This window comes from Pyricularia pennisetigena, chromosome 5 (genome assembly GCF_004337985.1).
Source record: "Pyricularia pennisetigena strain Br36 chromosome 5, whole genome shotgun sequence".
NCBI lineage: Eukaryota > Fungi > Ascomycota > Sordariomycetes > Magnaporthales > Pyriculariaceae > Pyricularia > Pyricularia pennisetigena.
In genome coordinates, this window is record NC_043743.1 from 1664182 (window position 1) to 1680550 (window position 16369).

The 16369-nt window shown below is 51.8% G+C and overlaps 5 protein-coding genes across 5 annotated transcripts; 2 read left to right on the top strand and 3 right to left on the bottom strand.

Moving 5' to 3' along the window:
- Positions 1–556: 556 nt before the first annotated feature.
- PpBr36_08448 (uncharacterized protein) lies at positions 557–3025 on the bottom strand (the record flags this gene model as incomplete). The annotated part of the gene is made up of 1 exon (XM_029895579.1): positions 557–3025. One exon carries the CDS (start codon positions 3023–3025, stop codon positions 557–559), a length of 2469 nt encoding a protein of 822 aa, XP_029747092.1.
- Positions 3026–4827: 1802 nt separating this feature from the next.
- PpBr36_08449 (uncharacterized protein) lies at positions 4828–6809 on the bottom strand (the record flags this gene model as incomplete). Its single annotated transcript, XM_029895580.1, has 3 exons — positions 4828–6139; positions 6195–6327; positions 6398–6809. The coding sequence occupies 3 exons, from the start codon at positions 6807–6809 to the stop codon at positions 4828–4830; spliced, it is 1857 nt and encodes a 618-aa protein (XP_029747093.1).
- A 1140-nt stretch (positions 6810–7949) lies between these two features.
- On the top strand, positions 7950–8357 carry PpBr36_08450 (uncharacterized protein; the record flags this gene model as incomplete). Its single annotated transcript, XM_029895581.1, has 2 exons — positions 7950–7990; positions 8132–8357. The coding sequence occupies 2 exons, from the start codon at positions 7950–7952 to the stop codon at positions 8355–8357; spliced, it is 267 nt and encodes an 88-aa protein (XP_029747252.1).
- A 2019-nt stretch (positions 8358–10376) lies between these two features.
- Positions 10377–11180, top strand: PpBr36_08451 (uncharacterized protein; the record flags this gene model as incomplete). Its single annotated transcript, XM_029895582.1, has 3 exons — positions 10377–10407; positions 10792–10922; positions 11058–11180. 3 exons carry the CDS (start codon positions 10377–10379, stop codon positions 11178–11180), a joined length of 285 nt encoding a protein of 94 aa, XP_029747250.1.
- Positions 10935–11234, bottom strand: PpBr36_08452 (uncharacterized protein; the record flags this gene model as incomplete). The annotated part of the gene is made up of 2 exons (XM_029895583.1): positions 10935–11014; positions 11099–11234. 2 exons carry the CDS (start codon positions 11232–11234, stop codon positions 10935–10937), a joined length of 216 nt encoding a protein of 71 aa, XP_029747256.1.
- Between the last annotated feature and the right edge of the window lie 5135 nt (positions 11235–16369).

Consider the following 16369-nt stretch of genomic DNA (forward strand, 5'->3'; position numbering starts at 1 on the left):
ATGAAACTTGGCATGCATGTGTGTGGTAGCTGTCCCTCTCTCGCCATGGATGGACAGCCAGGCTTTTTATTTCTAGGACTCATGGCTGCGTCCATTCCTCATGTTTGCAATGCGCTCAAGAACAAGAAAAATAAACATTAAACCATGACAGCCAAGGTTTTTGACGCCAAAGAACAAGTAGAATACAGACAGCTTCATCTATCTCGCGAAACAGTCAGCACAGACCCTGTACGCGCAAACAAAATTCAAGATATTTGTCCCAATATGCAAAAGGACGCGAGATGTGTTGAGGCCGTGATCGCCAGAAGAGAAAAAAAAAAAAAAAAAAGACGTGGCTCATTCTGTCCTCCCGTCGCCCCATCAATGTCCCTGTCCCCAAGTCCAGAGCAAAGCAAACAACCGCCGCCGCCACAAATCCCAATCATCATCAGCATACAAAACAAACAAGGGAAACATGTCGCTCAGAAAAAAACAAGCGGTTGTAAGAAAGAAAACGTAGCGTCGTAACGTAATTCAATCATGTCATGGCTTTGCACGCCTCGGCTCGAGTAGACACCTACTCTAACCGCCCTTTGTAACTGCCCATCTTCTCGATCGAGCTCATGATGCCGCTGCGGGCCCCAGCCTGTGGACCAGAGAGCGTTGGGCTCTTGTTGCGTTGGTACTGCTGGCCGGGGCCACCAATCCGGCTCTTTGGCGCTGCTATCGACCCGGGAGCTCGGAGTCCTGAGATCCTGTTGGGGTTTGCGCCTGCTCGAACCGTCTCTGGAGCTTGGATCCTCGAGAGGGGCCTCCCCGGCGTGGCTGCACCGCGCGAAGGTGTCGGTGGCGCCTGCTGCGGTGCAGTCGCAGGGGCTTGCTTCCGAGCTGTTGTTGGCGCCTTGGGGGCCGGTGTGGCGTTGGATCCGATGAAGCTCTGCTGCATGTTCATCATCTCTTCGGCGAGCTGGACCAGTTCTCCCTTTTCCACACGCTCCTGCTCCAACAATTTCCGCATGTCGTCATTGTCCATCTGCACCGTTCTAATCACCGCCTCGAGCTTTTCTACCTCTGCATGCAGTTCAGTGATTTGCGCCGAGTCATGTGCGGCCTTTGCCTTGCGCTCCTCCTCGAGAGCTGCCGCGGCAGGATCAATACGCGTCATGGTCGCGTGCCGGCCGGCCCGGATATCCTCATTCTCGCGGGAGAGGTCATCTATCTTCTCCTCAAGCTCCCGCACACGCCTCTCCCACCGACGCTCGTAGCTCTTCTTCAGAGCCGTGATCTTTTCAGTGTGTTTACCCTTGTACAGCGCATGCAGTTCCCTAGCTACCTTCTCGACGGCCATCTCGACATCGCGGGGCGTCAGCGCCTTTTCACCGTTGGGGCCGGCAGGCGAGGAAGACGACGCCCTGTCGGCACTGCCCATGGCTGCCTCGGCAGCCTTGCCCGCGCGCATTGCCGCCACTTTACTTTCGGCTTCCTGCGCCATCGTCTCAGCCATTTCGCGCCTCTTCTCCGATTCATCCAACTTGGCCTCTAGTTCGTCACGCTCGCGCTGGCCCATGACGATCTCCTCCTTGACCTTACGCAGCACAGCTTCCATCTCTCGGCCGCGGCGCTCCCAGTCGTCACGCTCGGCCTGGATCTGCTCTCGCATAGTCTCCTCCTCCCGCAGCTGCTCCATGCATGCCCCGACGCGCTTCTCTGCGTCACCAACTGCTACCTTGAGCGACATTGCCTCAGCCTCCTTGCCGCTGAGCGAGGCCTTGAGGCTGCTGATCTCGGACAAGAAGTTTGATTTCAGACTTTCGAGCTCACGGGGTGTTATTGTCGGGACGCTGCGCGGGGTTGGCATTGGCGGGATGTCAAAGTCCAACAAGCTGACCATGCTCTTGCGATTGGGCGTGGCCGCCACCGTTGCAGAACCACCATGTGCCGAGTTGGGCGTCGTTCTGGACGGCGACATTCGGCCATGGGCCTGGGCTTGTTGCTGCGCCTGCGAGAAGCGCAGCTGCTCCGTGAACTCCAGCAATAGATTGGTGGTATCTCTGGTATCCGAGTAGAGAGATGGTCTGCTTCCATATGACGGCGAACTTGGCCTGCCTCCATCCCGACTAGCCCTGGGCGTCGGCACGCCGAGATCGGCATGCTTGCTTGGGGTGTGGCCGATTTTTGCAAACATGGTCATGTTTGGCACCGCCGAAAACGTGCTAAACGTGCTCATCATGGTATCATCGGGTCCGACAGACTCGTCGGCAGCTGCGCCGCTCTGTGACCCCCTATCAGATCCGCCGTTGATGGCCAGGCCCGCTCTCCCCTTGTCGTCAAAACCCAGTGTCAAGTCGTCCGCCTCCTCCTCCTCCGACTCGCCCATCTCAGTCGTGTCGTCCTCTAGGATCGCAATGGCCTTTTGCAGCCCTGGTTCTTCACGCATGACACTGTCCAAGCTCATGTGCCGCTCGTGCACGGCGCGGGGGCTCGCCGCTCGCGGACTGGCTAGTGGCGACGGTGCGTGGGGAGGTGGTGATGCTGTGCTGGCTCCGTTCGTCTTGGGAGAGCTGATGCGGACAGGGAACCGCCTGTCAGGCCAGGAGGGCTTACGCGGGCTCCGGACCGTTGTGGGTGCCGCCGACGCAGGTGGCGCCATTTCGCCGTTTGCAGGAGGCTGATTCCCCTCAGCTGTCTGCGACGCGGGGGCTGCTGAACGGTCTTGTAGGATCTTTAACGGCGAGAGCTCGCCGCCCGATATGATGCGGGACATTGGTCTGGGTTTTGGGGGTTTTGACGGCGATATGTTTTCTTGCTGGTGGTCTTGGCCGATTCTGCCCGCGTTCGTGTCAAGGAATGGAGAGCTGTCACCCTCGCTTGCTTCGGGGTCCAAATAGCTGCCTTGGCCGGAAACCGAAGTCATTGTTGTCGAAGACGAGCTGTCTCGCTTGATTACAGGTCGAGTTGCTGCTGTTGTTGTTGCAGTGTTTAGGGTTGCGACGTGCGAAGGAGCGAGCGGATCCGTCGTTTCTGAAGGCGTGGTGGAATCGGCCATAGTCCACACTGCAACTGGCCTTACGATAGGTGCGCAGGGTTAAGCTGCAAGGCTAAGGTAGGTACAAACGAACACGAATAGCCAATTGGTTCGCTGTCTGTTATTATTCACTGTTGCTAGAGCGATCCCTGCAACGATAGTTTCTGGGCCGTCAAATATCAATGCAGCTTTTGCAAAAAAAAAAAAAGAGATCTTGTTGACATGACAAGAATTGACATTCCCAAAGTCGGATTGGCCATCAAGCGTGTTCAAAGCGGTGTAACCACGGCGCGGGACGCCAATAAGGCAGAAAAGGAGGAGTTCTCACCCCTGCAATCTTAGTTCTGACGGTAAACACCAACGCTGTTGGCGCAGCAATAGGGTCAGACCTCACGTGACCTGCCCGGTCGAAGTAAACAAATAATTGGAACTTGGATGTTCTTGGAAACTACAGTGCCATTCGCTATAAATCTCCGGTGTGAGTTTGCGGTTTAACACTAAGATTAGGTAGATACCGAAGATAGATAGTAACCATCAACTTGAAACCATCACTACCGCTGAAAAAAGACTTAGTGAAACACACGGTCCATCATACACTTGCTCTCTAACTAACACAATCCTTTAGCTCTACGGATCCAGGGGAAGCCGTCCGGTCTGCACGTCAGTCAGGCTGGCAAGCTAATGTAATCGGGGATTATTGAGACTCCCACTCTACTGCACGTCACGAAACACAAAACCACAGCAGTAAGCAGACACCAAATGTAGCTAAAGCCTCTATCCTCCTTTGTATTTTCATGATATCAACCGGTCCTAGAGCCAATTTTACGCTGCGTCCTTCTTACTTTCGTTACGAAGGAGTTAGACCAAAAATAAAACCCAAAGCAAAATGATGAAGGAGCAAGGAAACTCGAGACAAAAAAAAAAAAAAAAAAAAAAAAAAAAACATCCCCCGCCTCTCGATGACTTTTCTGGAGTCAAGGAAATTCGTTAAAGTCGTTAGGTATGACAAAAGAAAAGAAAAAACAATGAGAAAAAAACAGCAGCAAAACATTATCAACTGAGGAACCATGAGTATCGCTTGGTCGTAGACAGCGACGACATTCGTGTTTTCGTATTTCATAAAAACTTAGTCGTCGGAGTCCGCGTTCACCAGTATCCCATCACGCTTCTCCACAAGCGTACGCTCTCTCCCAGTGCTCCCGTCCAGATCCAAACACGTCAAAGCATAAAAAAAAAAAAAACAAGTGTAAACATTCCCATGATGCATCGTGGCCCGCCTAGGTTCATAACAAGCGGGCCAAATAGCCTATCCGATTCTCCTGTCCTGAACAAGGTGTCCTCCTGTCACCGGCTTAGCAACCAGATCGATCCGGCTACCCACACGACAAGACAGGAAATACAGTAAGCCAAAGAAGCTGACAAAGGAGAGGTGGTGTTTGAGAGTCCGAAGTTCACAAAGATATTAAGAGTCGTTCCGTTATCGGTTCGGGAATTACTTCCGTCGCATGCCTTCGTGTCGTATGTAATGAGTCGTCTACAAACAAGATGGCTGCTGCGTCCTGGCTCTTCAACTACATCTTGTCTGGTTGGAACAAAACTAGTTGCTAATGCATGATGCGTGATGCATGTTGATATGTCACAGGTTTCGAATCTCATAATTATTGGAGAGAAGTAAAAAAAGTCATTGTCGTCATGTCGAATACCGTGACGCCGTTGATGAGCAATAAGAAATCGTTGACAGATGTTCGAAAAGGAGTTGATAGACAAGAACTGAATCATAAAAGTCGGGGGTTTTCTCCAAAGATCCGAAAGATACCGAGTTCTTATCTACGCCTGGACACGGGGTGCGCAATGGCAGCCGCGGGGCGGTTAATTGTGTCGTACACGGGGGACGAGATGGGATTGTCCATCAACGTCTTGCGGCGCTTGAGGTCCATCTGACCACCGCTGGTCGGGCGATCATCGTCGTCGTCGCGACCACGCTTGAGGCTGGCATTGCCATTCGTTACTGGAGTCGCGTAGCCATTGGAGAGATCCGTCGATTGAGAGTAGACGTCTCCATTTGCCGATCCATTGGTAGTTGAGCCCCTATCGTTGCTCATGACGTTATACAAGTTGCTCGTTGACTGATGCGTGGCCGACCGAGGCGAAGTGCTGTACGCTTGTTGATAGTAGGCTTGAGGAGCCGCGGCACTGCGTGGTGTCGAGCGGCCTGAGTTGCCATGTTGTCCACCCGGCGGCATGTCCGTGGAAACATGCGCCTGCTCGCTTGAAATAGACGAGACAGGGGGTGCGGTGTAGTTGTACTGCGATTGGCTAGTGTCGTATGTTCTGCTATCGTGGGTGTACTCAGGGTCGTGCTCGTGATCAGCCTCGTCTTCCACCCCGTTACTGTGGCCTTGATCGCCACCTTGAGGGGGATGCATCAAGCCATTGACGGGCTTCTGATCATTCTGGTGGTCTCCGGCGAGAACAGAGCCCATAGGCCTGGCCGAAGGCGGGCCCATCTCGGATTTAACGTAGGTCGCCTGGTTGTAGATGGATCGGTCTTGTGGGCTTGTGCTGGTAGGTTGGTAAGGAGATTGTTGTAGTTGCGGGGCGTTGTATAGCTGTCTTGAGCCGTCGTAGGACTGTGAGGCAGGCGGGTATGCCTGCATGCTTTGTAGCGTACTTCCAGGGGGGGTTGTTGCTGGAGTGGTCGGCATCGAACGAGCATTGCTCAGGCTGGTATCGATGGACATGGGGTTCTGCTGGCCATTGCTCAAGTTTTGGTGGGACGGCCATGCGAAGCTATCAGAATTGCCCATGTTGACGGCACTAGAAGCACTAGTGGGCGGGGTAGGAAAGGTATGGGCGCGATCGAGACTGGGACGGCCCATGTTCCCCGGCAAAGATTGAGACCCATTCTGGCTCATAGAGTGGTGGTGCAGCGATGGAAGCCCTGGGGGGCCTTGAGGATTCCTGATGCCGCCGGTTTCAGCCTTGCGGCGTTCGGCTGCGGCCATGAGCTGGTTGTTCCTGTTCTGATTGGCGGGATGGTAGAGTAATGCGCTAATGTTGTGCACGAAAAGGGGGTAGAGCAGCTCGGTAATCTTCTCCTTGTTGGCAAAATCGAGAGCTCGCTCAAACGGAATCCTTCTGGATGTTAGCATCAAACAGCCATAATCAGAGAATAAGGAGTTCGACATACCAAACACCCTTCAAATGCATAGGGCCAATCTTGACCACATGTCTCATCTTCTCGCTTTTCAGAATGCCATCTCGGCGGCCACGGGTCATTCCAGCCACATTCAATAGCTTGGTTCCGTTGATCATGTGATTATCTGGACAGAGAGCTATCAGCGGCGCATCCCTTACATGCACTAAAAAGGGACACAGCTCGAATTGACTCACCTTCCCTGCGAGCGACACAGACTCCACGTGCTTCAACCTGAAAGCACAAAGATCCCTCATCTTCCCACAACGTGGCAGTCACGCGAGGCTTCATTCCAGGCGGAGCAAGCTGACCGGTAGTGTCGAACCCTGAGTATTGGTTTGCGACCGGGCCAGGGGCCTGTCCATGATGCCCTGCTATCGATGGCAAGACGCTTCCTGGGCCCATTTGACCAGGCACAGGCGGTCCCTGCGGCGATGGCATGCCATTCGTATACGGGTATGCGCCATAAGGCTGAGGGGGAGCTGGGTAAGAGCCATGGCTGGGCTGCATGATTGGGGGCTGAGGGTTATATGATGTGACAGTCGGTGGCTGCGGCGTTGGGCCAGCAGACATGTGCTGCTGGTAGTACATGTCGTGTCCTTGGTTCATGACTGGATACTGATCGTATCCAGCGCTGGAGTTTGAAGATTGTCCCGAGAGAGTTGCGCCAACTGGCAGTGACGAAGACGGCGGGGTCTTGGGCCCGTTGGAAGATGCAACTGAGGTGCAAGAAGAGTACGAGTCGGCGTTCGAGCTGCTGGACGAACTTACTGGGCTAACCCGAGGAGACGCCGTACCCGTCGAGTAAGCCTGGTGGGGAGGGGGGAAGGAAAAAGATGGCAGCCTCTGATCACTCCCATACAACGAGGGGCGCTGGGTGGTGCTGTAATATAGTAAGTCTGAGGGGCCTCGGGTTGAAGAAACCTGGGAAATCGACGGCAAATCCAGCTTTTCGGTGTTTGATTACACTGAGGGCTGTCCCAGCCACTGCTCAAGAGGCTACAGGAAAGCTTGTGCAGCGCAAAGTGGCAGGGAATAAGGCGGAGCCACGAGGTCCTAGGATTTAGTGTTTAGGGCTACGAGTACCCTAGTCTCTGGAATGATCGACTTGAGAAACGAGTGCGGTTTTGCAGCCAGACTTTGCTCGCGGACAGTGGCGCAAATTCGGTGACCACGGCTCGACGGCTGTCGTGGGCGAATGGACAAGAGATCGTCGCAATGCCGACAGCTTCGGATTCAAAGATGCGAACTGGCTGCGCTTATCGAGTCTGCAGCCTTGGCGCGTCAGGAAAGTAGCACAATGTGGGCTAAGGTCCTGCGAAGATGATTGCAGAATATGCGACGAGACTTCGCGACTGCAAGACCAAAACGTGGGAGGGCGACCCTTTATAACTCCCGGCCAAATGTCCTTCGAGCTCGAGTTCGGTCGTTTGCGTGCTCTGTGCAGCGTGCTGGTCCAACTTTGGTTCCGCCACCTGTCGGCTCGACTACAAAGCTAGAATTTGGACTGAACCGAACTGCTGGAACAAACTTCTTGGAAGTAACTTGTTTGGACGACCTGGAACATTCGGGGCGCATGTGTTAGTGGCCGTCAAGGTTGCAGAAAGATACAAGTCATGAAGACATGATGGATGGATAATGTGCTGCTGAGTGCGCCCAATCTATGTTAAACTGAGAGTAAAAGGGTGGTTGGGAGTTTAGGTATAAAGGCGCAGGGTGGACTAGGCCGGCAGGTGGTAGCTGGGAGGTATGGATGTGTATGTATGTATAAGGCGGTGGGCGGCGGCATGGGGAAAGTAAGTCTACATTTGAGCAGACCGCCCAGCCAAAAACCCAACCCACATGCTCCTGCATCGCAGCAAGCATACCTAGGCAGGCGCACCCTGAAAGCATCGTCGATTTTTTTTTCTTTGTTTGACTTACCTTGCCACGTTTCTCATGAAAAAGAAAAGAAATCCAAGGATAACACAAAACCTCCTTCTGCTACCTCGTGCGCTCAAAGTGACGAGGGAGTACTGTGGGCAGAAGAGGAGAGAGGATAAGAGGTCCCGAGGAGAGAAGGCGGGCAGGAAAGGCTTTCCTTTTTGGTTGGTGAGAAGGAGGAGGCAGGTAGATCAGCAGCAGAAATCAGAGGTCCTCCTCCGTGCAGTACCGTAATAGTCTTAGATTGGAAGAGAGGTCAAGACGACAGGGTTCTTGCAAGGGTATGGGGCCGGGTACTCAGGCCTAGGTACCCTGGAGCAGCGGAACATCCCTGCTGCAAAGTAGGCTGGCGGTCGCGACTCCACCGCCGAAAGCTGTTGGCTGTGCGGAGGAGATCCAACCAATGTACCACACGGCTACAACGGCCACCCCCAATACTGTAGCATGCACTGTGCGCGAACGAGCGGGCGGACGGGCGGGCGGGCTGGGCGCTCGCTCAAAAAGTTCTCGGACGACGACTGGAGACGACCGCCAAAAAAAAAAAAAAAAAAAAAAAAAAAAAAAAAAAAAAAAGGGCCAGAGCACCACCGACCGCCGACAACCGGGCATGGGGAGTGCCAGACTAAACAAATCCGACCACTCAGACCAAAAACGAAGAGACGGAAAGCGCTGATTCGATCCCAAAAATAATCGGATAATTGCCATTGCCACCTGCATTCCCAGTTGGCTTTTGCAGCGTAGCGTTCTACCAGTATGGTCTTCTGATGTTTACTCCAAATTACCAAGGTGGTTATCGCAGTTGGTATGAATAGTACCGCCGCCTTCGCCACACGCCCTCTGGTAATTATTTTCCCTCCTCTATCCCACAGTATTTTCCCTCTCATCTTCCACAAGTCGGGGCTTGAACTTTTTACGGTGCTACGCGGTAAAAGAGCAATGAGGGAGGTTGGGTTATGATTGGATTTAGCAGGGTTTACCACTACCTAGATGGCTTGTGCCCTGGCCTGTGACCTTGGCCCGTGAGAGCACTTTAGTAGGGCGTGTGGGGAAAAAAAGAGTGCGGGAGTAAATAAGACAGTATCTTTTCATTATTGTTCATTATCACTGTGCTGCGATTTGCTGGCTGGCTTGAGCCCCAGTAGGTGTCCAAGGATCACTGATCCCCTCTCTGAGCAGGCCACTGGATTGGAGCAGTGCGCCGTGCAGATGACCAAGGTCGTACCAGGAAGGGAGACAGAGGAGCCGGGGCGGGGGATATTCAATCGCTGGCGAGAGGAAACGCCGCTCGTGAACACGGTAGGGGTGTTGACAGAAGAAAAGAAAAAAGAAATTAAAAAATAAAAAATAAAAAAAGAGTCAAGTCTACCCAAAGAGCCAAGGCCATGCCCGTGTGGGCCGTGTCAGCACCAGACGATCCCTGGTTGGGTAAGGCGGCCGTCGACTTTTTTTTGTTTCGCAACCAGCTAGTAAACCGAAATGGCGGGGGTAGCTTCTCCCTCTCTCTGGTATGTTGACTGGTACCCACAGAAACGCGCTGGGGCCGACCGGCACCCCATGTCTACCATCTTCCTGTCGCTTGATGCCGCCTGCCATCAACACGCTACGAAACGAATCAAAGATGCCACCACCTCTTTACGCTTTCACCCGGCGCAAATGTTTGTTTCTTTTGTCAAAACGACCCCGTCAATTTTTGCCATGGATGAGCCATTGCGACGATTCCAACCCGTTGAAGATTTTGCTATATTCGGAAAAAGTACACACTGGCACCAGATAAGCTCCTGGGCTTCCGAATTTTCTTGGAACTCAGGTCTTGAGTCGCACCAGCTCCGAGCAGAATACCGAAGCGTGCGCACCATCAACAGAGATTGTCCATGTTTTCTTGGCTCAGACAAGGTCGATGCTTCTAAGCAGTAGCATTCTCGGAATTTCAAAGGTGTTTGGGCCTTTTGAGCATTACATCGATCGTGCCTGTTACTTTTCCATACGAGTTTCGGTGGGATTTACCCCCATTGAGACCGCGAGAGAGGGGTATTGGGAATACCTGCCTACCTGGGTATACAGATAGTAGTGGGTGGTGCCAAATTATAACGTAGCCGCCGATATACCCACCTATCTCAATCTAGGTATGTATGTCTCGGCTGGAAATATGGCGTAGAACATGGACCCGAGAAGCGTCGGAGAATGCCGGATACTTGGCTTGATGTTTTTTTGCGACAACCGGCTCGAAAGCAACGAGCATCGAACCCTCTCACCATGACGGAAACAAAGTCATTGACCACCAGCCGTGCTTGTCTAGCTCAAGGTATCCTGACAGCCCGGATCCACCAACGGACCGATGAGTAGATCATTGCTATTGCATTGCTCTCTGATCGATCCTGATCGCTTGCTTTTTTGTCTTTTTTTTTCTCCGAGTAGGCAACGGATAGCCATAATCATGCAACTGAACGCAGAGGCTTTCAGACATGCACTCCAAAGAACCACCAAGGCCATTTGCTAACTACTTTTGCGAGTTCGATGGCTCTGCTAGAAAAAAAAAAAAAAAAAAAATAGTAATAATTAAAATTAAAATAGCGTAACTCTACGACGTAACCTGACCTTAGAACCCATTTGGGCTTTATGCATCTCAACCTTAGTAAGGAATGCTACCCGCAATGATCGTCGGATACAGCCGGCAACAACCCGGGATTCCAAGTCGATTTCAATGTCCGTCTGCAAGCGCCCAGAGTGCCCCGCCTCGACGTCGTTTTGCTGCTGCAAGCAATACTGTACCGACGCTGTCCCCAAAACTTCAAGCGAGAAGTAAGTTGCCTTTTAGAAACTGACGTAGTTGAAAATAGACGCAAAGGAATAGTAGCATACATGACCAAATATTTGCCTCGTTGGAGATCCTCCTCAATAAATTGGGTAGTATATGGCTATACTACCTCACAACAGCAAATGCTGGGTGATGCGTGGAGTCTGTTCGAGGCACGCACTCCAGGCCCCCCGCTTCCCGTGCTCCCCTTGTTCGCAGAAGATATGCAGAAGGCCCTGCACTGCGAGCTCCACCTTGTGTAGAGTCCAGGGCAAGCAAACTACTGTATAGATTCGCAAACCGCGAGGGCCTTGCATTAATGTTGATCAAAGTCGCAACGTCGAGGCAAGACCTAGCAGTCTAAAGTCACGGGGATTGCTTGATGTGCTTGATGGCTCGTGCATGCCCTGGGGGTGGCGCCATGTCCTTCCCGCACCTCCATTGTCAGTTTTCCTCAACGTGTTGATGGGTCGCTTGAAGGGTAGGAGGCAGACTCCCGGGTCACGGGTCAACTCCTTTCATGCTTGTCGTTGCTTCTGCGAGTTGGCTTGCATCGCATTCCCTTTTTTCCTTCAGCACACGGACGTTCTCTCTATTTTGTTTCGACTGCATTTGTGCCGCCTGTTCCGTTCAAATTTGGTTTCGAATGCACTGCAAACGCACTGGCAGCGCGGGAAGTGATGCTTCCTTTACTCTGATACTACTTGTCCTGTTGCTTGTCTGCTCGTAAGGGGCCCGCAAGTCTGAGTGGGTGCTGCAGTCGAGGCGGGACGACACAGTTTCCGGGGCATGCCGCTTGCGCCACTTGCTTGTGGGCTGCTTGCTGGGGCGCCTGCGGCGCAGGCATGGTATAATTGTATCATACTTTGTACATGTCGACAAGTTGGATTCATTCAATATTTGCAGGAAAAGGGGCAAAGGGGAACAAAAAAGGGGGAAAAAAAAACAGCTGAATTAGATGGGGTGATGTGTTCGGACAATGGCGCGCAATTGATTGACTGCTCGCGCCTGCTACAAAGCCAAAAGATACGTGGGCTAGAAAAATTACTCCTCTTGGAAGCGGGGCTTGGCATTGGCACCGTGCTTCTTCTTTTGACAGGTCTTCCGTTCGGTCTGTTTTTTTATCATCTTAGCGTTCGATCTTCCATCGGCGAAGCAACGCCCGACGGAATCCCTCGTTGGGGTATGGATGAAAAGACGGATCGCCACTGAGACATCGCACGGTTGTTTCGCCGCGACGACCATTTTGCCTGTCAGTCTGGCGCAAAGCAAAAAAACACAAGAGATCATATGTAGAAACTTCTGCTTCTACAGGAGTGCACTAGCGATATCTCGAGCAACACAGTATATACTCCGTGAGCACTGTATGTCCACCTAACTGTCAGAACAGATGTCTCTATGTACTGTACTCCGGTTAAGGCCTTGACTAGGTTCCTTCTGCAAATGCAAAATGCATGCAACCTGCACAAGGTGCAGCGGGAGGGGCGAGCTGTGTAAGACGGACGGCCAGGCCTGGGCTATATTCGAGATTCAATATTGACAGGGTGTTGCATCGAATAAATCCCACAATATCTAATTACCAGACTGGGGCATTGGAACATGCTGGGAAACATGAGAAGATGCGTTTACGATGACGAGAGCCTTGTGAGACATTCTAACGACTGACAGCCTGCTGATTTGGGTACTGAAAAAGGTCGTCATCGACATGTAAGACAATGTCCTATGCAGGTTGTTTTAGTCTGCAACAAGAAGTTCTCATTGCAGCGAGACACAAGACATTTTGGAACGCGAGAGACTACAGTGACGATTTCATCAACCGTACCGTCTCAAATTTTGGGCATATGTTACCAAATTTACAGGCTGCCGTGCGTGCCGCTCGCTGTCTGTAGGGGAATCTTTTCACGCAGAAGGCAATGGTGGATCAAAGAGTAATAAATACAAGTTAATCAAAGATTACTACGTAATTGTTCGATTTTTCTGGGCTGCGTGTCAGGCTGCAATGCAATGGGTGTGCGCCGGATCTACCAGGCCGTCCGCGTTACAATATCCCGGCAGATGCCGCCGCTAGATGGGTACTGGCCAGACGAAGAGTGCAAAAAAAGAAGGAAAAAAAAAAAGGCAAATAATACCCGGCTGGAAGGTTATCTAAACGGATGTTTTTTTTTAGGTGCAAAAGAGACAGACTGTTTAACCGTAGCGCCAATCAAAAGTGTTTCAAACCCGAGAAGCGCACCGTTTTGCATCTTCGCGCTCGTTGGCATGTAGATTCTCAAACTGACCTAAACTGCTTCATCGCGCAGCACAGACAAAGCGCGGCGTCAGCGCCAAATATCATGGCGTTATTTTTATTTTTATTTTTTTTCCATCAACGGATTTCTCCACGAACCATGTTCCCGCTGGCCGGACGATCGATCTGACAAGCTGAATTGAGGAAACGTAAGAGGCCACGGAATGGTGCGTGCTTTTTTTTTGTTGCAAGGACGACCTCGCGAAATCCAATTTTGATGTCCATCCAACTCTCGAGCTGGGCAGCCTAGGCAACCTGGGGTGCAGGCGAGGTAGAAGAGGGGCTAGAATGAGGGGCGATCGGCGGCCGCAATTCCCATGTACATAATTGAGCGGTTATTTGTCCCGTTGACGGACTTTTGTGGGGCTTAATTCAATCGAAGTGCGATGCACATGGGTCGTTTGCGGGAGGCTGTTTTCTAGCTGACTTCCAGCTCTTCCCTCATGGCGGTTTTTGCTCGCAGATGCAAGATGCCGACAACAGATTGCAATCAGAACGGCAGAAGCAACCAACACGTAAATAATTTGCACTGCATACGGGCTACTGCAGATTGAAAGCAGGCGATACGTCAAATATCGAGAGCCCAAGGAAATATGTCAACCAAAACGTGGGACTTGCATCGATGCAGGCAGGCAGCGACGGCATGATTTAGCATTACGGGCAGTTACATCACATCAATTACTGTAGTGTCTCAATAACAGAACAATCAACCTGCCCAAAATGACAGGCTGCATCGGATGGGTAAGGTACGTTAAGCTGCAGGGTTAACAATTAAGGTCAATTACGTCCCCGCCACCAAAGAACCACTTTTTCTCAGCAGCCTATCGCTTAAAATTGGTGGTATCACACCGGTTTGCCCGTGACAGAGTCGGCTGACGGCCTGGCCGAATAGCACAAGAGCGCAGGGTTCTATTTGACGATCGTTCAATCCACATCCCTTCTAGCCATCAAACGGCCGTACAGTGTCGAGAGACTTGTCCATTCCTCGATTTGTCTGAGAAAAGAAGTTTCCCACCAAGGAGGCCAACCTCAGAATCCATCACCAACGGTTTCAGCGTATGATATACGACGAAGCATGGGAGTGAGGAAATTGCAGGGCCGAGATCCCAGCCACCTTGTCAAGAAGCATTTTGCTCTTTATCCGGGCCGCTTTCGACTTGTTTCATCGCCCATTTCAATTACAAGGGGATCACGCTGAACACACTGCCCTGCCTCCCGCACATCGTGGGATTAGGTGAGGCATTACCCGGATAAAGCCAGTCGTCTCAATTTGACGATCACAGGGATGATGCCTCACTCTGTCAGCAAGGCTCAGCTATAGCAGGTTTGTCCATCGCGTTGCCCCAAAAAATCATTCCCTGCCGACATCCATTCCGACTGCAATCGAATAAGCATATCACGCCGGCCCAAGTGGCGTTTTTTTGGACCGTCTTTCATCTTCTTCCGGCGGTACCATCACCCCGAGACATGCCTAGAAGTATGTAATAGCATCCATGTACGAGCTAGCCTACTTCACATGGTACTGCGTCTGATTCGTCGAGGATTCAAGAGTCGAAGGGACCTTCAGCATGGCATGGCGCCACAGGAAGTTATGATCAAACGAAGTGCAATCGGTTAGCTTGCGCATATGTGTGCAGCAAAACAGGTTTTGTTCCATACGATGCCGTGTACGCATTCAGACTGCGTAGAATCCCTGGACCCCCCGGAAGAAAAAAGTAGCCATATGTGTGCTGCTGCACTGCACTGCGGCAAGAGTACATGTGCTGACAGGAAGCTATGTAATTATGTGGGTTTTGAGCCTCAAATCCTTCATGCACGACATTGGAAAATCCGACTCCATTGTCATGCGAGCGGGCTGCATGCTGCCTTGCGCTACACGTTGTCTATTTCAACGTTTGATGCCTTGTGCCACCCTTCCGTGGTATATGAGCCTTATCCAGCTACATATAGACATGTTTTTTTTACGAACACATGCCAGTCGAAATATCCACGCCACCACTAAGAGCAAGACGAGTCCGCCGCGGTTCTTCTGCAAGGACCTCGACGAAATGAACAAAGTTTTCATTATGAGCGCCGGCAAATGAACAGCAATGTTTGTATCAGCCACATTACATCAACCTTGAGGCCTGGGATGGACTGAACATTGGATGCAACTATCTCCAAGAATTTGGTCCTCGCGGCCTGACGCCTCTCGGGAAACCATTCATTTCCGACCAGTGGCTTTGGATTCAGCCTATGACCGATCCCCGATACTGGGGTTAGCAGTCAAGCTACGATTGCAAGGTTTTCTTTTCTTTGTGCTCATCACCATCGCTGTCGCCGATGTGGGTGCAGCTAGCTTGTGATCAAGTCCCTGCAGGTCAATCTAAGACAAGGATGCTGGGATGATCAAGCGGCGAACCTTTGCATGGAACTCATGCACGGCGGCTAAGGACCTACAGAAGAACCAATCAGCGCCGAAGGTCACCCATGTTTTTTTTTTCTTTCTCTTTGCTTCGCGGCCCGGCTCCTAGCCCCTTGTCATATCTGACTTTCAGAGGCAAGAAGGAGGGAAAGGTGTCTACTGTAAATTTAGACTGATTTGGTGGGAACACGCCCCCTTACTGCCTATTGTTATTTTTTCTTCTTTTTCTTCTCCTTCTATTTCGTTCCCTGCTCCGATGTTTCCAATGGGCACACATACTGTGTCAATTGTCTTTGAGGCATTATTCACGGATAGTACTGCCCGCCTATAGTTCTTTTCTAAACGACGAGATGGCCAGGCCAGACTTGCGCAGATGCGCTGGCATACCCCCACCCGCCCACTCTGGATATCACCCTAACGAATCCCGTCACACCCTCGGCCCTGTCATCCAACCCCCTCACCTGGCTGGAGCTCTCGACACCGTGATTTGAGCCATCTCTGGCTGGGGCTGTAATAATAGAGGGGAAGTCGGGAGGAAACGGCTGACAATGTCGACGTTACTTACCTAAAATGATTTGCACTGGGTACCGCAATAAATGCGCCCACACAGTTGCGTTAGCCTACCCGCGACTGCTTGCAGCCTGGGCCTCTCTGCGAACTGGCCCCCCGCGATACGATTAAACTGCTGATGACGCCTGTGATGCACGCTCCAGCTGCAGGTAGTGTCTAGTTCGGGAAGAACTTTGGCAGGAGGATCAATT